Below are 26,033 nucleotides of genomic sequence, written 5' to 3'. Positions count from 1 at the left end.
ATGACCACGGTCGGGAGCGGCTCGCAGGAGAGACTGCAGCTCCTGAGAGGTCCGCCGCTGACGGAGGCGGAGGAGGCGGGGGCGGAGCTGCCCCTGGCGCCCTCCCTCGTCCAGAAGCTGGCCGCCTACGGAGACCGCCTTCTGCAGGTTGGTGTACGGGCGATTACACAAGCACTTGCTTATCCAGCATTTACAGTGAGCGAGTACAGGGGACTTCTAACAACAATACAGAAGCTTCAGAAGCATCCAACGTTTCTATCAAAACATAATTATAATGGTTGTGAACTGGAGCCTTCACAATGGCTGAGGTACCGCATTTGTTCTCGGGAAGTAGACGGTTCACATGCGACTCCATGAGCCATTTTAAACATTCCAGGTGAATCTACATTTATAGGTACATCTACGTGGTGTACAGATATACTCTGCAATCCATCGTTTGGTGTTTTGGTGGGGGGTAGTTTAATGGTTGTAGATTTACTTACTGTTCATAAATTAATACAGTTTTAAACATTTTTTTGTATGGTATGATTAATACTAAAAATCTTCTTTAATGCCGAAGTATCCTTCACCGGGACGTATATCTACATTAATTGAATCTTCACAGTCACTGTAATATGAAAGAGAAGTGACCTGGAAAGTTTCAGCTCTCTCCTGCTCCCCGCCGTTGATGCTGCTAGACTCCGTCGTTCACTAAAAGTTCTATGTGTATGTTAGTACACACAGCTTCACTATAGGCAGACTTGACTACGGGGTAGGTGCAGTAATACACTCCGATGATTCTTTAATGCTGACGACAGATTGAGGGAAAATTATTTGACAAAATGAAAACTGTTTCGATGATAGGAGGCCTGTTCCGACGGAATTGTTCCGTGCGCCGTTTCGAAGCGGCACTCTTTCAGCAAGAGAGACGACTGTCTGTGCGAATACATGTCAACAATCACACATTCCAGTGAAGTTCGTTTCGAATGAAAAATAGCTCACCTTTTCACAAACTTTTATTAATTTAATCTTCTTGTATCCTTTACTAACATTTAAACGCATTTAAGCAGATTTTTATACGCCCCAGGGCCTAATAGGCTTCTACCTTTTAAAAAAGTAAGGAATATTTTCGCGTAAGTCTCCACGTCTGTTCACGCCATCACATGAACACAATAGCTACAGTCTCCGTTACACTTCTTCTCGTCCCAACAACGTCTCTCAATTCTTCACATTGCAGAGAGCTTCTTTCTTGCAGTTGACAATGTTTGTCTGGCAGTTAACACGAGTATTGTGATCTTAGTGCATGCGCTCAGAGTTTAATTTGTTTATTTACAGTTCTTACAAGAAATATTTAATAAAATTGACACAACAATGTATCATGACAATTGTACTTCTCAGTACCATTGTTTGCTTTGCTGTTCCACTCGCAAATGGATGGAGGGAAAAGCGACTATCTACATGCTTCCGCACGAGATCTAACTTCTCTTATGTTGCTTTTACGGTGCATGAAGTGGTTCTTTTCGTATCAGCTTAATAAGTACCGTGCCCTAGTGTACCGTAAGGTCAGAAAGAAAAGGGCCCCCTTCAAAGGCGCCAAAAAAGGTGCTGTTATCCTCATTTTCAATTGAAGTTGCTTTTAATACTCATTATTTTCCAAATCAGGTTCAATGGCTTTACTAGCTTCAACCAAAATTAAATTCAAGCAAAGATGGTCATTGTTAGTGGAGAACGTGCTTGGTGACGAATGACTGCATACGTAGCTGATGTTCATGTAAGAGATACCACGTTGCAATACGCTAGCTGGGCTTCCAGTTTAGAAGCTGTTTCCATAAATTAACTAACGATAGCGCGCCGATGACGCTCGACCTTTGCGTCTCTAAGCAAGTCACTTATAACCTAATTTAAAAGGCCACAAAGGACTTGCGTTATATAATTAAAACAGGAAAATGTGAGTTTGTCATTTTGCAAAATAAAAGAAAGATTAAATTAAAATGGCCCAACTGCCTCTGGGAAAACGGAGCAACGAATGCACTTATTTTTGTATCATGACGCTGCCAAAACGGGAAGAAGGTAACATCGTAATGAAACTTTTTTTTATACGTTAACTAATCACAACTTTGCAGAAGAAAGATTATGTATCATGTAAGGGGTTTACAAGTCTTCATTTTCAAAATAATTTGCTGTTTTATAATACGGTTAAAGAAAAGACATTGATGCTGTAAGGAAATGTCAAAAAAAATTTCCAAAAAATTTAAGAAAAATTGTTTAAAGTTTTTCTTTGAAGTGAATGCAAATTCATCAGCGTCGCATTAGATGTTTAGAGGCTCCTTTATTAGGCACCGCTACAATTGCACACCGTTATAGCTGCGGCTTCAGGTGACATTCACTGTTCACTTTAAAGGGCTAGAGAGAATCTAACATACAAGTTGTAAACTGATTAGTTGCGTAACCTCTTAAATCGATAATCACTGAAAGGCTAAAGTCGGAGTTATACATCGTAAGGCGAACGACGTCGGAAGCGTCGAAATTCATGCTCGAAAAATACCGCAAAACTGCTTAATTTGTTAGTATAATTTATTGACTTTTGGCATTAATCATTAGCCAGAGAAGTGAGTAACCACAGATTTGGTATAAAATGTAACACGTACGACGTAAACATTACAAATTACATTAATTGCAGGTAAACGTCATGATACACTCTACACGCTCACTCACACACACACAACAGTCAGTACGTCAAAACTTCTTACGCTGGAACATTTGCGTAAAAATTATAATTGAATATCAGCATCTTACAGAAACTGGGCCACGTTAAGATAGTCAGTGTTGTCAGCTGTCGAATCAGGTCCGTCATAGATGTAGACTGACGAAATTATGCTTTGGTCAAGGCCTTAGGCAACTTACGCCTTTTTCATAGCGTGGACACTCTAGTATCACATGGCGAGGCCTACGATCTCAGTTCGCTGACCTTCGCAGTATACAGATGGCTGAACTTTCATCCCATAATGATGTGAAAAACCATGACTCAACCGGATGCGCATTATAGTTGTGATATAACGTCTAGATAGCTTAGTGGCATACTCGGCTGTACTGCGGCGTAGTATCTTGCTTTAAACATTTTTAAGACCTCCCATGTCTGTGTGATGGATCTTCTTCTTTACTTCAGGAACAAAATCTGTGTCTGAAGGCACATGTAATAAGGTTGGCCATTAATAACACTTTGTTTGGCCTTGTGGTCCGCCACCTCGTGACATAGGTACCAGAGTGTCCCTTGATCCATAATAACTGAAGAAGTTTATGTCGATTTTCACACTGATAGATTAACTTAGTTGCATCGAGCACATGGTAGTTACTGTTGGGGACCCATTGTTAAGTTTCTAGTGTACTCCACGGGTCCGTGACAACAAGGATGTTGTCGAACCGATTTGCCGCATATTGAAGGGCTTCCTGAAATGCAAAATCTTCGGCAGTGAAGATGCTGTCTTCCGTCGGTAGTTTAAGCATATCCCAAGATAGTGGATTCCGCAGAAGTAAGCAAAGCCGGTGCCAAAGTTGTCTTATAACAGACACAGGGTTTAAAAATAGACTGCTGGTAAAATGCAGTTCCCATTAAAAGAGGAGTGCAGTTAACACGCACAACATCTCCGTCACGAGGATAGAACCGTAGTTCGTGTTGGTCACCACTAAAACTATGCTAAGGCAGTAATGACATTGCATTGAAGAATTTTCATTTATTTTAAAAATAATTTTTAAAGCTTTCTTAACATTCTTCGGAGAATTTTAAGAAAAATATTTACACTAACAATTCATAATCTAAGCTGTGGTGGCCGTAACTACAAAACAGTGTGTTCAATGGAAAATGTTCTTTAGCATCATACGGGCCAACAACCAGGAGTGATAACAACAACCAGGAGTGATAACCTGAGGTGTCTTTCCTTTTCATCGCAGGAGCTCTTTGGTCGACAACCTTGCACCACAGCGGTACGCCGACGTTATTCTACGCCCCGTTTTGTTCCCTAAATCGCAAGCCATCCCGGGCTCACATCTCAGCAGCGTACTGCCCGCCCACACACGGCAACATTGTCACTGCTGGTCTTCATTTTTGTCAAACACTACCTTAGCCTGCAAGGTCGCTAGATATCTTGTAGGCTGAGAATGTTTGGAGCAATATGGGCAAGTGCCTCCAACCATCTCTGGATTTTTACGGTTTATTCTTCAACGGGACAGAATCTGGCACGATATCCGTCAGGGAGACATCCAGCAAGTCTTCAATCAATGCCAACCAGAATAAACGCTTGCATGCGGGACAGATCTGGATCAACACGTTATTGACAATTATAGCTCCTGCATTCCTGATCTGTTTTCCTCAATGTGAAGGTGTCCCATTGCAAAGCAGGTGCCACCCACTGGTTTAATTATTGAAAATGGATGTGTATGGAAATGTGATCCTCAATAATGATTTAAAAACATTGCGCACTGAGTACATCTTAGAAGTCATAAAGTCAGGTCATTGCGAGGACCAAGTAAATGTAGGCAGACAATTATTGGTCATGTCGACCCTGATCCATGACAGTCATTACTAGGCAGCTGTTGTTTTTGGCGACCCTTATTAAGGATCTTCCGTCTGGAACCGTTTCTTGTTTTGCAATCAGAACGGTACAGTGAGGCACATTTTAGGATGAGAAGTCAGTTGCAGCGATCATTTATCGTCCCAGTTTTGTCTCACTTGCACACTGTTCAGAAAGCACAGCATCGTTAACACAAAGTGTGTTCTATTTTACTTATGTGATTGCATTTTGTGGGATTTCACTCTTACGAGTTGCGTTGAAGTTTTGTCTTTCTTGTGTGGGATGATTTGTTTATTTGTAAGGGGTGTTAATTTATATCTGATTTGTACTTGCCCATGTTCACTAAATTAGCAGATTTCATAACTGCGCTGTTTAAAACGGATAGAGTGCACTCTAGAGAAGCTTGAGGAATCACTAGGCAAACGGATTTAACAGTTTAGTTACATGTTATGTTGATACCTTTTGAGGGAGAGGCGTTAGCAGCTGTTCCATTACCTGAAACCCAGTAAAACGTACCGAAAACCAAGCAGTGTGGAAGTGGCATTGTTGGCGTAACGGAGTCAAATTTAGTGTAGAGGAGCTCAAGTTAAGGATATATGGTGGACGGTCCTCCCTGGCTTAAAAAATATTGAAAGAAGCACAGGAGAGAGATAGAAAAGCCCATGAGAGAGATAGGTAAAGAAGAATCAGAGCGGATAGAACAACGGGAGAGCGATAACAAAGACGAAGCAGACAGCACAATAACCACGAAGACACAACCAATTTTGGAAAAAAATACTGACATAAATAGATTGAAATGTTTTTCAGAGTTGAAATCAATGGGCAGATGGATAATTGCTTTCTAAAACTGAGTAAAGCGTCGTGGCCCGGCTGGTACAGCTGGAATCAAGACTGCGGAAGGCAGAGGAAGCTAATAGTTTACTATCACAAAGTGTGCAGAAGAGAGAATAAACAAATACTTCATCGAGTCAAAAAGTGATAGTTCTGGTGGAGCGAACATTATCGGAGGCGACAGAACCGGGGCGATCTGAACTTGTCTCGGTCAGAGGTAATCTTGAAAAATTAAAGATAGCAATTGAGTGACTGCGAGCCATGGTGCTGCTAATATCAGTAGCAGGGAGTAGAATGAGGAACGTTAAATGATTAGAGTATTTGCGAGAATTCACAACTGAACAGCTTACCTCTCTTTGTAAATGCGACGTTTCGAGAGATTCAAGTGAAGCGACAGTACCTGTGTCCAGTACAAGACAAAAATGTTTTGACAAACACTTCTCGTTAAAAAATGTCTTACTTTTACAGCAGGAGTAGACCATTATATCGAAATAAGGACGGAAAAATAGATAAAAGCTGACCTCGGGGAAGATCAGTTTGGGTTCCGAAGAAATGTCGAAACACCCGAAGCAACAATCGCGCTATGACCTCTCTTAGAAAATAGACTAAGGGAAAGAGAACGTAAGTTTATAGCATTTCAAGAATTACAGAAAGCCCTTGGCAATGTTGACTGGAGTAATTCTCTGAAAATCTGAAGGTAGATCTGTGGAAGGTAGCGGTAGGATTAGTTGCAGCTTGTACAGAAACCAGACGGCTGTCGTAAGTGTTGGACGACATGAAAGGAAGCATGGTTGAGAAGAGAGCGAGACAGTGTTCTAGCTTATCACATTCAAACTGTACAATGAGCAAGCAGTAAAGAAAACAAAGGGAAATTTTGGAGAAGCAATTAAAGGCCAGGAACAAGGCATAAAAACTTTAGGGTTTGCCGATAATATTATAATTCTCTGAGAGACAGCGACGAATTTGAATCAGTAGTTGAACGAAAATGGTTCAGATGGCTCTGAGCACTATGGGACTTAACATCTGAGGTCATTAGTCCCCTAGAACTTAGAATTTCTTAAACCTAACTAACCTATGGACATCACACACATCCATGCCCGACGGAGGTTTCGAACCTGCGACCGCAGCAGTCACACGGTTCCAGACTGAAGCGCCTAGATCAGCTAGCCCACCGCGACCGGCAGTTGAACAAAATGAGCAGCGTCTTGAGAAGAGGGTGTAAGACAGTACATGATAAAAAGTTAAGGAAGGGTAATGGAATGTAGTCGAACGAAATTAGGTTATGCCGAGGGAGATGTAAGTGGAAATGAGACGCTAAAATTAGTTGATGACATTACGTATTTGAGTAGCAAAATAACTGATGATGACCGAATTATAGCTTGTATAAAAGGTAGACTGGCAACGGCAAGAAAACGTATCGAAAGAAGAGAAATTTCTTAACGAGAATATTAATTTAAATATTATCAACTCCTCTCTGAAGGTATTTGTTTGGAGTCTAGCCTTCTATCGAAGTGTAACTTGGATGATAGACTGACAAGAAGAGAATAAAAGCTTTTGAAATGTGGTGCTACAGAAGTATGCTGAAGATAAGATGGGTAGATCGCGTATTTAATGAGGAGGAACTGAATAGAATCATGGTTATAAGAAACTTGTGGCACACCTTCACTAAAATAAAACATCGGTTAATGAGACAAATGCTGAAGCATGAAAGAATCTTTATTTTACCACTGAAGGAAAGTGTGGAGGGGTTAAATTGTAGAAGGAGACCAAGAGAGTCGTTTAAAATGGAGTCTGCAATAGTTATTCGCAGATGGTGAGGTTGGTACAGGATTGAGTAGCGTGCGGAGCTGCGTGAAATCAGTCTTCGGAGTGAAGGCCACAAAAACAACCAAACGCAACGAACTATCAGAAATTAGACAGTGGTAGAGTTTTCCTGATAAAAATTACTATTAGAATTTTGCTTCGCTCAATGACATTCAGCACACGTCTGCAGACCATGGCTGTGCGATGTGTATGTTGTGGGGAATGCTACTTTTTCCAGTGGTTTCCACTTATATTCGGGGAAGTTAGTGTTTCTAATTTCTTCTAAGTAACGAGTTACACGATTTATTTCTCCTACCCCCAGAGAATCATTTTTCACGGTGCGGCTACGAGAGGGCGGATGGGGAGGACACATGATTGCTTGAGCGGCACAGTGGCTGAGTTAGTGGTAAGGACGCTGGCGGAGAGGTCAGGTAGCTGCAGAACGTAGAAGCAGCAACACCCTCTGAGCCCAGCGCCGTCGCCGTGGTGGAAGTGGTGGACAGACCTGCGGCATGTCTCCAGGGTTCGAATTTGCGAGGCGGCCTAGATGTATGAAACGGCGAACTGAACCTGAATGTGTAGTAGCCTGTTGCTGGACGGAGACGAACAATCTAAGGTTTGGGCGGAACCGTCGGCGAGGGCCTGAGAAAGCTGGTGCACTGCCGCGCTCTCAGCCAGACCTCTCTAAAGTCGGCATCGGGCGTGACTGCTGTGTGAACACAGCAGCCTGGAGTAGGGGATGGCGTCTCGCTCCCGTCGGGTGGACAGCGACTTCAGTCGATGCGGAGAAGGGGGTCTGCATGTCACGTATAGTAAGCACTACCCAATTGCTTTTGCAGCTGACGTGTGCACACAGGTAGTTTCAAGGTTGATACACTGCACTGTGGGATATACGAACATGTGTGTGCTAGCAAGAATTACTGCACAGAGGTCCATAGTTGTCGTATGACAAGCTAGGGTCCATACGGATGGCAGACAGAGTATAGTTGAGCGCGAGGTGAGCGGGACAGCTCAAATTTGGTAATACGACCTGTGAGCACCACTGAGTGAATCCTAAAGCGTTTTGCTTAAGATACACTGTGATCGAACTCAGTTACTGAGACATTCTGCTATAAATTGATCTTGTTATTTATTTTCTGTGAGGAATCTCATATTCGTGGTATCGCATAAGAATTATTAAGCATATGCATAAGTAGTTTGGTAGAGAACTGTGTATAGTTCGTGTTGATAGCTATCTGGTAACATTTGCAGTAGTATACCAAGGCGTGTCGTGTGTTACGATCCAAGTTGACAGTTGTTTGCCACCTCATATTTTACTACTGAAGGGGTGCCAGATATATTAACTGATTTTTGCCAAGAATCAAGCTCTGTAAATAGTTAATGCTATTGCCCTGTTACGTTAATTAGGGCAAAGATTTTATTATAAATGTTTCACTTTAATTGAAGAAACTTGGTTGTATTGATTGCGTGGAGCCCTGCTTAAGGTTCTTTCAAGGCTACACAATATTTTGTTTGCTGGAAGTGTATTTGTTAATCTGTAGATGTTGAATAAACTATTGTGAAACTGAACTCCATGGCCGCAGAAATCCCAGTAGGAACCACACTCCACCTGCCGGCCGGTGTGGCCGAGCGGTTATAGGCGCTTCAGTGCGGAACCGCGCGACTGCTACGGTCGCAGGTTCGAATCCTGCCTCGGACATGGATGTGTGTGATGTCCTTAGGTTAGTTAGGTTTAAGTAGTTCTAGGGGACTGATGACCTCAAATGCACAGAGCCATTTGAATTTGGAGGAGGAGGAGATTAGTGTTTAACGTCCCGTCGACAACGAGGTCGTTAGAGACGGAGCACAAGCTCGGGTTAGGGAAGGACGGGGAAGGAAATCGGCCGTGCCCCTTCAAAGGAACCATCCCGGCATTTGCCTGAAAGGATTTAGGGAAATCACGGAAAACCTAAATCAGGATGGCCGGAGACGGGATTGAACCGTCGTCCTTCCGAATGCGAGTCCAGTGTGATTTGAATTCGAACACTCCACCTGAGCCCCGCGCTTTGTTTTGTTTTCATTTTTCTTTCTTCAGCTATACAGGTTATTCGGAAATTCCCATTACAAATATTTAGGACTTGTAGAGGGTAGTGAGCGCATAATATTTTGAATAAGAACCCACGTCTGGAAACGTTATCCAGCAATGCTTCAGAGTGACAAGTTATACGCGCCAGCGCCTATAAATGTATGCATAGGTATAGTTATACCTCGATGATATTACAAACTTTCTAGAAAGATGGAGACGGATAAATGTATGAATGAGACGTAAGGATTCCTGGTTTTGAAACAAACGAATCGAAAGTAACAAGCAAAATCATTCTGCTACCTCTGACATTTGAAATACATGTACCAATTCTGTTGTTGCTAAGAAAGTAGGGTATGCAAATTCCACGGGTGGTAGCATGGAGCAAGACAGAAAAAACCCTAGTAAATATGGGCTCTAAAATGTATACCTTAAAAGATATGAGCACTTGTTCGTCTTCGCTGTTGTGAAACACATTGAACAACTGCTCATACCTTTTCCTTATTTAAGTATATACTATCACTTCTAAAAGTTGACTATCCTACAATCTTAGCAACAACAGCACCAGTACATGTATACCACTGTGAGAGGTATCGGACCGGTTTTCGATTATAACTTTCGACTCGTTTGTTTCCCGTAGAGGGACACTTACCTCATATTGATACAGTTATCCTTCTCCACCATGCTGGAAGGTCTGTAACATGATCACCGAGTCATCTTGTATATACATATATTTACAGGCGCAGGCGCCTATAAATTTGAGACTCTGTAGCGTCGTTGAGTGATGTTTTCGGACACGGTTTCCTACTCGAAATATTATTCACTCAACCCTTTCTACACGTCCTAGAAGTTTGTAATGGAAATTTCCGAACAACTGTATACTAGGGTATAAATACTCTACCACTTCGTTTTCTTTTGGTTTTTTTTGTTATTAACTGTTTTTTAAAGGCACTGGAAGCTCACCAATTGAGGTGTGTGTTGCAAGAGCTTCATGTGCATGACATGCAGCAGGACCTCTTAGTCGTGGCTCTGGATCAAACGACGGAGCTTCCAGTGGCTCGAAAACTAGTTGATGGTACAGAAAATAAATCTTATGAAAAAATCGAAATAAGCAACTCATTAGGTATTTTTCCCCAATAAATCGCCGATTGAAATCACAGTTGCAGTTCTCATCCATAATGGATAAAGTGAAAAGCCTTCTCTGCCTTGGCTGATAAATTTGGTTACTAACACATAAAAAATCTGAAACACTTTTAGATAAACATTTCCTGAAAAAGGGCCATGACACCCATGATCCTCCCTAAGATCCGTGTCTCCCAGAGAGTGATTACTTTCCATTGAATGTTTTAGCATGATATGTAATGCAGCATTATTAACTAACTGCGTCAGCTTCTCAAGGGTGGGAATAAGTGTACTTGTCTGGCCTTGCCGTAATAAATTATATAAGTGAATCAGTCCGTTGCATAATAGACAGAAGTGGACCATTGCGTTACTGAGTAGCTCAATTTTTGAGCTCTTTCTCTGGAATAAATCATAAGAAATTATGTAATTTTTCTGGAATTATGATCATTAGTTTGTCCATTTACATCACACCTACTCATCTCTGTTCTATTCGGATAATTCCAATTTTTTCCTGTTTTCAGACTGTATATACACAAACATTGTCCATGAATAATTTTGTTCATTAGTGAAAACTGTATAAGATCCCTAAAGGAAATTCCGAGATTTGTCTGCACATGTGGATAGGAATCTCGGAGGAGAGACTGTAACTTTATAATATGTTCGACGACGTATTGTATAACAAGTGGGAGGAACACACTTAAACACAGTCTTCGACAAATACCGCTCGCTGGATAACACTGCTAGATTATTTTGCTGATTCCTTGCCATCCTTTTCGCCAGCTGTAACATTCATCCTGGCAAGGCGCTTCTCGCACCACAAGCGCTTCTCACTCATCAATTTACAAATTATTCCAGTGAGTTTAGTGGGTGGGAGGTCTGTGACTGCGTTTGTGTACATGTTCTGGTGCAGGTGGTGGTGGCCCAGGAGTCGCGGGCAGACTGGGTGCTGCGGCAGGCGGCGGCTGAGCTTTCGGCACTGCAGAAAGCCGTCCCCAGCCTGCGGGAGGGCCACACGGTCGCCATCTGCTCCAGGAGGTCGGCGCTCTTCCTGCCCGCCATGGTTGCCACACTGTGCTCGGGAGCCGTCTGCGCAGTCGTCAACGCCGACCTCCCTCTCGGTGAGCACGTCACCTCAACTGCTTCTCTCAGCCAACTCGGTCTCACACAATCGCCTATTACGCGCTACATAAGTGTGCTACACATACAGGAATAGGAACAAATCCCTTTTCATTCATCCTTTGTTTTGTAAGAGATGAACACAAGCCTTCTTCAGAGTCTCCAGAATTCCCAAGTGCCGCCAGCCCCCCTACTGGCTGGGGCACTATTTCAGGAAGACCACCTGAAACAGTTCTTTACGCATCTGGCGACTCGCAAGTTCAAGTGACACACTACGGGAAGGCGTGGTGCTCTCCTCAACCACAATGGAATGTATTCGAGTGCAGTTTCAGGCAAATAGTACTGTGTGGCATATAGAAAGAGCTGATATAATTCCTACTGAATTCGTTACATTGCGACTGGGGTTTGAGGATGAATTGTAGTTTTGACGTACCCTAAATGTGGGACGCTTTCATTCCAAATTGACGGCAAAAGCCAAAAGGGGAAATCTATAAAAGAAACAGACGGATAATTTCAGATTACCACCACGGAAGACTCACATTCAGCACTTTGCTTGATGTACATATTTGTGACAAATTGTTTATCACTTACTGCTGCCTTGATAGTCTCAAGCGGCAATGCAGGAAGAGCACTGATTATATGTTGGAAGGATTCACCATCTTTACGTAATGTTTGTCAAACCGTACAGTAAAACCCAGTTTGATATGGAGTAGAGATAAATGTATTTTCCTTCGGCTGAAAGTTGGTTCACTGACAACATTTGTCATACCAGCTTCAAGAGTCTCACGTATGGGCCATTCCCCCCTGTCCCAGTGAATATCTCCGGCTCGGCTGCCCCATATGCACATGAACTAGGGATAAGTTGTAAATCTTCAGCCGGCCGCGGTGGCCGTGCGGTTCTTGGCGCTGCAGTCCGGAACCGCGGGACTGCTACGGTCGCAGGTTCGAATCCTGCCTCGGGCATGGATGTGTGTGATGTCCTTAGGTTAGTTAGGTTTAAGTAGTTCTTAGTTTTACGGGACTGATGACCTAAGATGTTAAGTCCCATAGTGCTCAGAGCCATTTGAACCATTTTTGTAAATCTTCTCTGTTGACTAACAGTAAGTTAAACATTTTGGGATCTACTCATATTACCATTCAGCTTGTGGTATTTTAGTATTTTAACCACAGTCTTGATGTCATTATGCTCCTCTCATAAATACGCATTATGACAATCTCGATCCCGGTGCATGACATTTCTATTATGTAATAGGGCACACTTTGGACTGCATTTTGAACTGCCTACATATAAGCGCCAGTGATTTGGACTGTACGATAAAACGCCTGTTTTCTGGAGAAGACCTGAGACATCTTAGAAACAAAAAAACTTATTTTCTTCTGTAAAATATCGAGAAAGACTTCTTCCGCCTTTCGGTAATATGACACTATTACACTATGATTCATCGCACACTTTTCTTGCAATCTGGAGGCTTTCACCAGCAAGTTTGGAAAGAGACCATAAATTCGTCTCACGCTCTTTCGTTCGTGCACTACTTCAGGAAAATCTCATTTAATACTTCAGCAACAACCTGCTTTCATTTATTTGTCCCATAGTCTTTCTAAGTAATTAATCTAACAGCAAAATTGCATGGAAACCAGAGCATTAAAAGCAAAAGTAATTTCAGACTTTAAATCTCCAGATCAAAAACATTAGGCATCAGTAAAAAGAACCATACGATTAACGGTTCAAGATATTATTTTGGCGGACTATTGAACTCCATCAATTTGCGATGATTCTAAACATAGTCCTGATTTTACGTGAGGAGTGGCAGGGGAAACGAAGTTTTTATATAGACATGAAAAGGGATTTTATAGATGTTCGACGATAAGTCGTGGCTGGAGCAGTCTTTCATTTGAGGCTGAGGGTTACGCAGTGAAGCGGAGCCATAGAGATCAGCTGACAGCTATTACTAGAGCACAACGGACACATGTCAAGAACATGCAAAATAGTTCTCTTTACGGGAATGTACTTGGTTTATGTTTCTACATTAACACACCGTAACCTTCGAAATAGTCACCTCGTAAAGCACTTCACCACTCCCAGCGTTTTAGCCACTGCTGACACGCGTCCTCGAAATCTTTTTTCCGCTGTGTGTTAGGCAACTTTGCGATTCGTGCTGGATCTCCTTAATGGCGCCGAAACGGCGATCATCGGGCTGGAGATGGTGAAGTCCGCAGGGGCATAATCTGGCGAGTAGGGTGTATGCGGAAGTGCGATAATCTGATTTCAGGTGAGAAACACACATTTGGAAAGAATGCAGAGAACGGGCGCATTGGCGCAATAGAGCAGCCAATTCTTCGCGTGCCAAAGATCCAGGCGCTTTCGCCGAAAGTCCTGCCTCAGACACAATAAAAGGCGGTAGCAAAACTCGGTAGTGATGGTTTGGCCCGTGGGGACGACTTCCTGATGCACAACACTGTGAATGACCAAAAAGACGATGAGCATTCATTTGGCCGCACTGCGAACCAGCTTCGAGTATTCGGTCTTGGAGATGATCGACCCCTCAACTGTGAAAACTGTTTGTTACTTTGTCTCAGGGTCGTGCCTGTACACTTACGTTTAGTCACAGGCAATGATCCTCGACATTAAAGCCCTGTCATCCACGGCACACTGACGGAGTTCTTGGCAGACTTCTGTTCCTCTGCTGCTGGGTCAGCAGCAGGATTGCCGAACGACAGACCAACAGTGGCAGCAATATTATGGACTGTTGCATTTAGTTATTTATTTAAACGTCAAGTTCCGTAGGAACAACTTGAGGAGCAATCCTCCAAGGTGATGGAACGTGTCAGTACATGAAATTACAACGTAAAAGTAACAACAAATAAAAATAAAATGACTATGGTCCCAAAAATGTCACGCCATAAGTTTAAGTAAACGCAAGCAAAAATATAACAAGAATCAGCTTAATATTTCAAGGAACTCCTCGACAGAATAGATGGAGTAACCCACGAGGAAACTGTTCAGATTCGATTTGAAAGCGCGTGGATTAAGGCTAAGACTTTTGAATTCTTGTGGTATTTTGTTGGAAATGGATGCAGCAGTATACTGCACAATTTTCTGCACAGGAATTGAGGAAGTCCGATCCAAATGCAGGTTGGATTTCTGCTGAGTATTAGCTGAGTAAAAATTTCTTATTCTTGGGAATAAGCTGATATTGTTACCAAGAAATGACAGAAGGAATATATGTATTGAGAGGCCAATGTAAAAATAACCAGATAGTGAACAGTGGTTGACAAGAGGTCCGCGAACTTACACCATTTATAGCCCCAACCTCCCGTTTCAGAGCCAAAAATATACTTTTAGAATGGGAAGAGTTACCCCAAAATATAATATTATACGACATAAGCGAATGAAAATAAGCAAAGTAGACTAAATTTCGTTCAGAGCTATCACTCGGATACCGTTAGAATACTAAGAATGGAAGCATTAAAACTTTGAACAAGATCCTGAATCTGGGCTTTCCATGACAATTTACTGTGTGAACACCTAGTATTTTGAATTGTTCAGTTTCTCTAATCATATATCCATTCTGTGAAATTAAGGAGTCGGGTTTTGTTGAACTGTGTTTTAGAAACCGTAAAAACCGTAATTTTACTGTGATTTAGAGTTAGTTTATTTTCTACAAGTCATGAACTTGTGTCATGAATTGCACTATTTGAAACCGAGCCGATGTTGCACACAACATCCTTCACTACCAAGCTAGTGTCATCTACAAAGAGAAATATTTTAGAGTTACCCATAATAAGAGAGTGCATATCATTTATATAAATAAGGAATAGGTGTGTCCCCAACACTGATCCCTGGGGCACCCCACATTTCACTGTACCCTACTCATACCCCACGTAACATCCATTCTCAACACTGTGAATAATGACCTTTTGCTGTCTGTTGCTAAAGTAAGAGGTGAACCAATTGTTAGCTACTCCTCGTATTCCGTAATAGTCCAACTTCTGGAGCAAAACTTTGTGATCAACACAAACACCTCAGTTAAATCTAAAAATATGCCTAGGGCTCGAAACCTTTTGCTTACCCCATCCAGTACCTCATAAAGAAAAGAGACTATGGCATTTTCTGTTGTTAAATGACTTCTAAAGCCGACTTGTACATTTGATAGCAAACTGTGTGATATAAAACGATGAATTATCCATACACACACAACCTTTTCAATAACTTGAATAAACACTGATGGCACAGAAATGGGTCTAAAATTGTCTACTTTATCCCTTCCTCCCTTTTTATAAAGCGGCTTTACTACTCACTACTTTAATCGTTCAGGAAACTGACCATTCCTAAAGAAAGAAACTACAAATATGGCTACACACAGGCCTCACATGTGCAGGGCAATACTTTCATATTTCGATAGGCACTCCATTATATCCATGAGAGTCCTTAGTCTTCAGTGATTTAATTATTGATTAAGTCTCATCCTTATCAGTATCACAGAAGAATATTTCAGAGATCAATCTCCGAAAGGCATTTGTCAAGACAGTTGTATGATTCCCTGTACAGAATAAATTTTTATTTAATTCACCAGCAATGTTCAGAAAAAGATTGTTAAATACTGTAAATATATCTGATTTTTCAGTAACAGAAATATTTTTACTACAAACTTACTTTATATCGTCAATCTTGTGCTGCTGACCAGACACTTGCTTCACAACTGACCGTATGGTTTTAATTTTATCCCGTGAATTAGTTATTCTATTTGCGTACCCTTCCTAATAACATTTTAAGCACCTTACAGTACTGTTTGTAATGGGCTACTGTAGCTTGATTGTTACTACATCTTACGTTTAGATATAATGCCTGCTTTGTTCTACACGATATTCTTATCCCACTAGTCATCCACACAGGCTGCCTTGTACTGCTAATACCCTTCAAATAGAAAACAACTCTCAAAGAGAATATGTTAAGGAAAGTATTACGTTTGTCATTTATATTATCAGCACTATAAACATCCTGCTACTCTTGCTCCTAGAAGAGGCTTAAAAAACTAGCTTTTGCCATTGGATTAAATTTCCTACATAGTTTGTAATTATATGTGACATTTGAATGAGTACAAAAGCCTTTTAGTGCTACAATTTGTGCGTCACGGTCTGAAAAGCCATTAACCGTTTTACTAACAGAAAGCCCATCTAGTTATGAAGAATGAATAAAAGTATTGTCTACGGCTGTGCTACTGTTCCCCTGCACCCTAGCTGAAAAGAAAAACGGTCTGCATCAGATCATATGAATTTAGAAGATCTACCAACTTTCTTTTCCTTCCACCATCATATACAAAATTAATACGGAAGTCACCACATATAACAAATTTCTCGCACATTCTACACTCCTGGAAATTGAAATAAGAACACCGTGAATTCATTGTCCCAGGAAGGGGAAACTCTATTGACACATTCCTGGGGTCAGATACATCACATGATCACACTGACAGAACCACAGGCACATAGACACAGGCAACAGAGCATGCACAATGTCGGCACTAGTACAGTGTATATCCGCCTTTCGCAGCAATGCAGGCTGCTATTCTCCCATGGAGACGATCGTAGAGATGCTGGATGTAGTCCTGTGGAACGGCTTGCCATGCCATTTCCACCTGGCGCCTCAGTTGGACCAGCGTTCGTGCTGGACGTGCAGACCGCGTGAGACGACGCTTCATCCAGTCCCAAACATGCTCAATGGGGGACAGATCCGAAGATCTTGCTGGCCAGGGTAGTTGACTTACACCTTCTAGAGCACGTTGGGTGGCACGGGATACATGCGGACGTGCATTGTCCTGTTGGAACAGCAAGTTCCCTTGCCGGTCTAGGAATGGTAGAACGATGGGTTCGATGACGGTTTGGATGTACAGTGCACTATTCAGTGTCCCCTCGACGATCACCAGTGGTGCACGGCCAGTGTAGGAGATCGCTCCCCACACCATGATGCCGGGTGTTGGCCCTGTGTGCCTCGGTCGTATGCAGTCCTGATTGTGGCGCTCACCTGCACGGCGCCAAACACGCATACGACCATCATTGGCACCAAGGCAGAAGCGACTCTCATCGCTGAAGACGACAAGTCTCCATTCGTCCCTCCATTCACGCCTGTCGCGACACCACTGGAGGCGGGCTGCACGATGTTGGGGCGTGAGCGGAAGACGGCCTAACGGTGTGCGGGACCGTAGCCCAGCTTCATGGAGACGGTTGCGAATGGTCCTCGCCGATACCCCAGGAGCAACAGTGTCCCTAATTTGCTGGGAAGTGGCGGTGCGGTCCCCTACGGCACTGCGTAGGATCCTACGGTCTTGGCGTGCATCCGTGCGTCGCTGCGGTCCGGTCCCAGGTCGACGGGCACGTGCACCTTCCGCCGACCTCTGGCGACAACATCGATGTACTGTGGAGACCTCACGCCCCACGTGTTGAGCAATTCGGCGGTACGTCCACCCGGCCTCCCGCATGCCCACTATACGCCCTCGCTCAAAGTCCGTCAACTGCACATACGGTTCACGTCCACGCTGTCGCGGCATGCTACCAGTGTTAAAGACTGCGATGGAGCTCCGTATGCCACGGCAAACTGGCTGACACTGACGGCGACGGTGCACAAATGCTGCGCAGCTAGCGCCATTCGACGGCCAACACCGCGGTTCCTGGTGTGTCCGCCGTGCCGTGCGTGTGATCATTGCTTGTACAGCCCTCTCGCAGTGTCCGGAGCAAGTATGGTGGGTCTGACACACCGGTGTCAATGTGTTCTTTTTTCCATTTCCAGGAGTGTATAAAGTGAATCAAGAACCCTATCATGCATGATAAAAAACGCTCTGAAGTCAGAGTTATGGGACCTGTAAACAACAAAAATTAGAGGTTTAGTTTCACTTAATTCCACTGCCCCTGCACAACATTCCTGTTTAGTGCCATGCCGTGATACGTCTATGGGCTCAAATGGAATACTGTTTTTTACATACATGACCTCTCGCCCCCTCTGCTAGGAACTCCTTGAAAAACGGCCACCTATTCTGTATCCTGATAAAAGAAGTCTCCGAATTGTCAAAGTGTTTAAGCGATGCTCCGATATGCCAACAATTTGAGAGTCAACATCTATAAGCAGTTCACTAACTTTATCTCCAATACCGCTTATATTTTAATGAAGTAAGCTAATTCCTTCTCTACCATGAAACATGACGTCCTCTTAACGTGACCTCTTAGTTAGAGGAACTTCCTTTAAGCAGGTATACCTATCATCTGACTTCAGTCTAAAAAAGTGCAGCTCTAACACCAACTACTACAGGAATATTTCCATGACTGATCCCACCACCACCCTCTACACTGTCACCTATAAGCTTTGACAGCCTCTCCTTCCCATACCAATTGATGTGCAGGTCATGCCTAACGAAACATCAACTAACCGACTCAGCTGGAACCACTAAAATATGACCATGCCCTCTGCCATCAGTGCCCTCTCCAGCCCTACGTAAACGACCCCAACAGCTGCATAGATGAGGCCGATCATGGCACTGAAACATTTGCACGAAATGCACGTTAGTCCTACCAGTTTGAGTATGTATCTTTACCAGGTCACCACCTACATCATATTCCCCGTCTCTATCAAGACTATTCCTGAGCCAACCCTGCACTAGGCTTCAAAATGCTGGTGACCTTGTACTCACCCCCTCCCCCCCCTCCCCCCAACACTTCCTGCATCTGCTGGCCCACGCTTCTACCATGCTAACTACCTTGCAGCAGAACCTTCTTTTTTCTGTTAGACTTTGCAATTGACCTAGACCTTCTAAATACTGAGGACTGCTGCATGTTTCCTATACCTACAGCTAGAAGATCTTCTCCACTGAACTCTGAAAATTGGTCAAATCTATTGCATATACGCAAAATACAACTGTCTGAATACCTGCTCCTCTTAGCTGCCTTCTTTCCAACTGCCGGTTCCCATTCCCCACCATCTTCACCATCCTAAACATATCTAGTTCCTCTTTCACGTATTGTAACTGCACCTGAAGGGCACAGATTTTACGCTCCTGCTCCTCTTTCAACTTGTTTCTACTGCATTTTATGCATTCCCAGGAGGGGATCTCCCTAGAATGCTCACTGCCTTCCCCACTGCATCCCCCCTCCCCCAATGGAAATACTTTGAACAAATCCACCACACTGTAAGCCACTGCTCACAGACCTACGACAGAGCCCCCACTTTTCACTCACGGTAAAATTTTACAGTTACTGAAAAAAATTAAACGTCCTCGTTTAATACAGTTACACAAGTAGAACTACTTATAGAACTAACAACAGCGATCTCGATAATCTCTCTCTAATAAGAAAGCAACTACTTTTATTAATACTAAGAAACCACAACTAATACCAGTACCAACAAAACGAGAGTTTTACATTGACATAGTTTTATGCAAGTTCGCAGCGGACTTAAAATGCCAGCTCCTTGGCAATGGTTGGGTAATAAGATGACGTAAATGCGTTAAAGTCTACATATCATTTGGGGGGCAAGATGAAATCGCTCAGCGATTGCCAGATATTTATCAGAAAGAAAAAAGAAAGAATCAGGCAAGCACCCACCGTCTTGATTGAGCACACACTGAGTTTCAGATAACAAACATCCTTCAGTCAGAAACATGAAAGCTTTAATGACAATCTGAAAACTCCTTGCAGCTCCTATCATATTGTTTGCGAATGTTGCAATTGCTCGTCGTACTTAGCGTTGCTATTTCCTGCGAGTGGCAGCTGTGATGCCTGAACATTCCACGTCATCTGATCCGCCCTTAAGGCTCTTCTCCCTTAGAGCTCAGAGATGAAGTCCTTCTCTCAGCTGAAAGTCCCCTGATAAGACTTGGATGGAAAGAAGTTCCACAGAGTATTCCCAGCAAGAAACAGAATTTTTTGCGTGTGCCGGTTCACTGCTTATCTCCGAGCTCGATCACACATGCGTGTGTTAGCGACCTCGGCTATAGAGGCTAGTTGTCTCTCCTGGTAGGAAACTTCCCACGAACAGCACTATTCAAGATCTGTGCAGGAAATAGAAGGCTGTACGATGCGTGTAATCCTATTGTATGGTTGTGAGCACCAATGGCAGTGATTGTTCTGAGTAGTGAGCAATAAGGCACTTTCTAGTAGTGAAACATTCCCCCTTCTAAAACAAAAACCGCTCCGGCTGGCCTCCCATCTCACTGCACCACTTTCATATCATTGCACTACTTTCCTCCTAACGTTTCCGAGAATTAAGGCTTCCTGCATACGGGAGGCACTGCGAAACATGCACCTCCCCATTGTATTCTTACAGCACCAACAGACTTCCCACTTCAAACACACTATACAACGGTTTTCCGTCATTTGGAACACAAAAGAGATGGCGCCTCTTTCGCAGAGTTCAGCCCACATGCAATCGATCATTCCCAACTTCTACCTGCTTTCCTTCTTTCCCTTGCGCAGTTTATCGTTAGGAAAGGCCTGCCGCTCACTCTAATGGCGGGATGCTGGACGGGCTCTGCTCAGTTTGGGCTCAATAAGATTTCCAGCTTCCAAGCCATAATCCGTAGTTAGCAGTCATCCACTGCAGTAGTAGCCCTTGGGCGGCTTGAGCGAGGTATCTCATGACAGTTCCTGTTTCTCTGTATTTCTTCCAAGACCGAACAACAGCGCTTTGGTTCACTCCGAGACGCCTGGACACTTTCCTTGCTGATAGCCGTTCCTGGCACAAAGTAACAATGCGGACGCAATCAACCCGCAGCATTGACTGTCTAGGGATGATTGAACTACAGACAACACGGGTCGTGTACCTCCTTCCTGTAGGAATGACTGTAACTGATCGGCTGTAGGACATCCTCCGTCTAATAGGCTCAGCTCATGCGTGGTTGTTTATATGTTTCGGTGGGTTTAGTGACATCTCTGAACAGTCAAAGGGACTGTCTCTGTGAAACAATATCCACAGACAACGTCTGTCTTCGGGAGTTCTAGAAACAGGGGTGGTGTAAAATGGTTTTTGATGTTTGTATATACAGACAGCTTGACACGTAAGTACTAGAAATAAATTAATATAATTTATATCAAAAAATTTCGCCCATAGTGCAGTGGTATTTTCGTAGAAATGGACCATTATATACTGGGTGTTATTATTTAATAATGAGAATAGTTATTAGCAGATTAAACTATGCAGTGGCTGGGTTCACTTCACCAACACTTATATAGCTAAAAACACTGAATGTGTCAGCCATCAATTATGAGGTTACCAATAAGGTGAAATCAAACATTTTTATTTACTTTCCTACGCTAAAATAAAATTGCGCTTTTGGATACTTTTGTCGTTTTTGAGATTCACATAGCCATTGATTATTAAAAATTTAAACTCCAGAAAGCAAGTGCATTCGTAGAGGTAACACTAAAAACTGATTCAGTATAAAACTATAGAAATAACTGAAAATAGGAATGTTATGGATTACAATGATAGCGATAAACAAGAACGAACACTAAACGAATGTTAAATAAAGGTGGAATATGTAGCTAAACAGCTGCAACTAAAGTTATTTTCCATGCTTATGGGTATTCTCTAATTGAAGTGAGGCTTTGAAAGTGATCAGGTCTTGCATTGAAGCTGAGTCGTACGTGATCAAAGTTAGCGTACCGAAGTTCGATTACTGGCTTCCAAACGTATGTAAAATTTTCAGGCTGATTGCATAACGACTTATGGACCACCTATTGCTCTTTCGCAAGACTCCAAATCTTTTTCAAGATTCCCAGTACACCTTTGTTATTTTGTGATAGCTCACTTGAATAAGGAGGACATGTTAGATACTGAAATGGAAGGTCGCTAACTTAATACGACTGTGCGTTGTTCCACAATCTTATAATATAACGGAATGCCAGAACACTACAACCTGCACGTTTTCCGGCCTCTCCATATAAATCACAGTGTACTATTCTAGGCCCAAATGAGACTAAGCTGTAAGATTTTTCTTGAATCTCAGTGATAATAAATGCTATTAACCTTTCTGTGATCTTCGACTGAAAGTACTGCATACCAGAACATATCCCCTGTGACAATTTTTCAAGTCATCGTCTTTAGTCTTATAAAGTTGGACTTGTTTTCGCAGACATCCTAATGATTCTCCAAATGATGTCCTTTTACTTCAGGGTGTAATGGTACTTGAATTACGTAACCATTACGGCACCTCTCCTGAACCTCTCGATACCAGTAATATTCTACTGTGTTTCTGCAAAGTAGGTGACATATTTACGAGACAACATTCAGATTTGATTTCATTTGTGATACATCGATATGTTTATATTCCAATAATATTATTCCTATGTGTCTTCTTTCTTTTGTCACTATGATCTTTGACGTACTTGTAACTCTGATTTTTGGGCGCGTAAGCGGTAGTTATTTAGTTGTTAAGTTGCTAGAGAGTCGGACCTTGAGAAGGTCAAGTCTTGGACGTCATGTTGGAAAGACGTGTATTGTAGTCCACTTATAAAATTTAAACTTTAACAGTGACTGTGAGGAAGATGTTTTCAAGTATGTTTTGTATTGTGAAGTGATGTTTTGTGTTTACGTGATATTGCAATAAAAGCAATTAAGAGGAAGTGAAATTTAATTTCGGAGTGTTGACTATTTTATTACATCACCATTGTCCAGCAAAAGTGTTATCTTCAAGAATGGTTTGTGAAGCGCATCTTCAAAACTTTTGAATATAGCAGAATAAAACCTAGGCCTCTTTGCATCCGAGCTTGGAATCATAGCCACTTAGGTTTTCAACGATTGAGCCATGATTTTACGACGAGACCAGCGTGGGAAACACAAAAAGATGAGTGCCTAGTTTTTTGATTATAACATGAAATGACTATATTAACTGTGCTCTAATGACACCTGCCACATAATATGACTGTTGTTGCCCGAAAATGCAGTATTTAGCAGCGTGAGCAACGCCACAATCGCTATTAAAATGCTGACCTTTGTTGTGGTAGGGTTATTAGAAGGGGTAACGTGATGTGTTATCCAGCTTGGAGAATATCTGTGACATCGCAGCATATTTTGAATGATGTGGTGGGTAGAGCCATGACTAATGTTCAGTTTTTCAACAATTTTGTCGTTTACTCCTTGTCAGTTCGCTACTAAAAGTCTATTGAAACGACATTGCGCTGTGTAGTGCAAGTAACCAGTGCATCCAACCTTCCAACTTCATGTGTCACCCATACATCTACTGAAACAACTATTGTATTTGTGTTCCTTCTGAAATGGTCATATATGCCAGTTTCGTACTCTACTATTTCAAAAATCAGATGTCGTGCGATGCTAATCTAAGGCACTTTTTTTACCTAAGGTCGATTGTGGTGATTCCTTGTATGGGCTCTTAAATAATGTCATCACGCACACTACTACATTCAATTAAAGATCAAAGAAACAAAGAAAATTATTAATATTCATCTCTACTGAAATTGTCTAATAGCCCTTTCAAGTATCACAGTGATGCCTAGGCTTCTTTGGGCCCAGAACGGTATACTGTGCTCCTTGCCATTCTCGAGGTACTTATCGTCGATGTAAGATAAACGCAAATATTCGTCCCTTTCCCCCTTCTGGTCCATGCATTCTAATGAAAGCCATTTTCCTAAGAGTGCTAAATCAAATCAAAATCTTTGTGGTACTATGCATGCTACTGCCAAAGATTAGTTGTGTTCATATTTCACCTTTGTATAGATAGCTGAACATCAAACTTTTTCTAAATTAAGGGCAACTTTTTTTACTCAGTCTAGTAGATTCCTCTTGCTTCTTGACATTACCGTGAATATCTGTGGTGTAACAGTTTCCTTTTTGTGGTAGAGAGCCTGCGCCGAGTGCTACAGGAGCTGAACCCCGCAGCAGTGATGTGCGAACCACCGACTACCAAGTCCGCTTCAGCCGCCAGGCCGACTGGTTGCCCACTTCTGGTGCTGGGGACTGCCAAGGCCGTACCGGATGCCCAACAGCTGCTGCTGAGGAGTGCCCAGGGGCTGCAGGGAGACAACACGAGCCCCGCGGTCGCACTCCTCACGTCTGGGACCACGGGACACCCCAAGGTCATCCGGATTCCTCGTCGCAATATTGCTCTAATAATCCACATTCTCAAGTAAGGCGACTAACCATACACATGAGCAGCTTTGATTGTTGGTAGTCATGCCAGTGAGCTAGACATGTTGTGTTATGATTGCTGTATGTAGCTCGACAACTTAAGGATTAGGAAAGACAACTCACCACTGTACTCGAGGTCGCTAACGCACGGATGTATGGGGGAACTCACCTCGGAGATAAGCCGGTTCACCGTTAGTATCTGGCCGGCAAAGGGAAGGGGTTGGTGGTGGCGTTAAGTTCCTGATCATCAGTATGAAAGAGCAAAAACAATCTTGGTTGCAAAACTATAGCGTTCCATTTGCGCCTCCAAGGTATTTACACTGTGAGATGCATCTATGTAGGCTCGATTCCGTTTTAGTGGATGAGGATGTCACCGCATATCTGGTAAGGATGGATGAGGATGTCGCCGCGTATCTGGTAAGGACACGACGATTAGAGGATTCGGAAAGACAACTCGCCTCTGTAGACGAGGGTCGCTAACGCACGCATGTATGATGGAGCTCGACAAGGAGGTAAGCCGTGTTTTAGGTGGGCTTTCTCATGTGCTTAAAATCGATATCAATATCAAATTCTGAACACAGCGGTTTTGTAACCCAGATTGTTTCTTCTTTCATATTGTTACCACTGATTGGTGTATCACACCGCCAAGGACTGGATAAAGTTAATGTTCACCAGTCGATTCGCGAGTGTTCTGGGTTACATCCCAAACCTCTCGGCAGAGTCTTATGAAGAGAAAGTATGTGACACTGTGTGTTGATGGTAATGCGTCCGTCGTACGGGGACTTTGAAGCAGGTGGCCCCTTAGGTGCCATTCGGGAAGAGCTGGCTATGAGCCTTGACAGAGTTTCAACCTCTCCCTTCTCTCGTCGTCATTGTCACCTGACGTAAACACATCCGCATGGAAAATGGCCAGTGACTGCAGAGGACGAACACCCTTCTAGATGGCGGCTGAAAATAACGCGTGGAACTGAGCAGAAAACAAAGACATACGAAATTTACATTCACAGGGAAGATATCACATGTCATGTAATAAGCTTTTAATTAAATATGATGTTATAATTGCAAGAAATACCAAACGTTTCTAAGACTGTCGGTAAACCATAGTATTAAACAAGAAGATACAAACAAAAATCTTAATTTTCCTTCAAATTAGTCTGTTGGGTGTAATACAGAATTGCAAACTTTGAAAAAGGTGACTGAAACTGTCACCGTTGACTACTTCCAAATTCATTAAAAGTTTCGATGTTACTTTTGTTTGGATATCGATTAGAATTTGAAGCAACAGCTGTGCAATGGGGCTATGACATTCATTCTCCCTATTTCTGAACGGATTTGTTGTATGATGTCTGTTTGCAAGTAATATCTATTTCTGATATACATATCAATTAAAGCACCACCAGATTCAGTCTGTGTTGTCTTGTGA

General features: G+C 42.7%; 1 protein-coding gene across 1 annotated transcript; it reads left to right on the top strand.

Moving 5' to 3' along the window:
• Positions 1-24,612, top strand: LOC124620045. The gene is made up of 3 exons (XM_047146712.1): positions 1-147; positions 11,276-11,483; positions 24,323-24,612. Exons 1-3 carry the CDS (start codon positions 1-3, stop codon positions 24,610-24,612), a joined length of 645 nt encoding a protein of 214 aa, XP_047002668.1.
• The last annotated feature ends 1,421 nt before the right edge of the window (positions 24,613-26,033 follow it).

The sequence above is a fragment of the Schistocerca americana genome, chromosome 6 (genome assembly GCF_021461395.2).
Source record: "Schistocerca americana isolate TAMUIC-IGC-003095 chromosome 6, iqSchAmer2.1, whole genome shotgun sequence".
In the NCBI taxonomy this organism is placed as follows: domain Eukaryota; kingdom Metazoa; phylum Arthropoda; class Insecta; order Orthoptera; family Acrididae; genus Schistocerca; species Schistocerca americana.
This window is presented reverse-complemented; position numbering and strand designations above follow the sequence as displayed.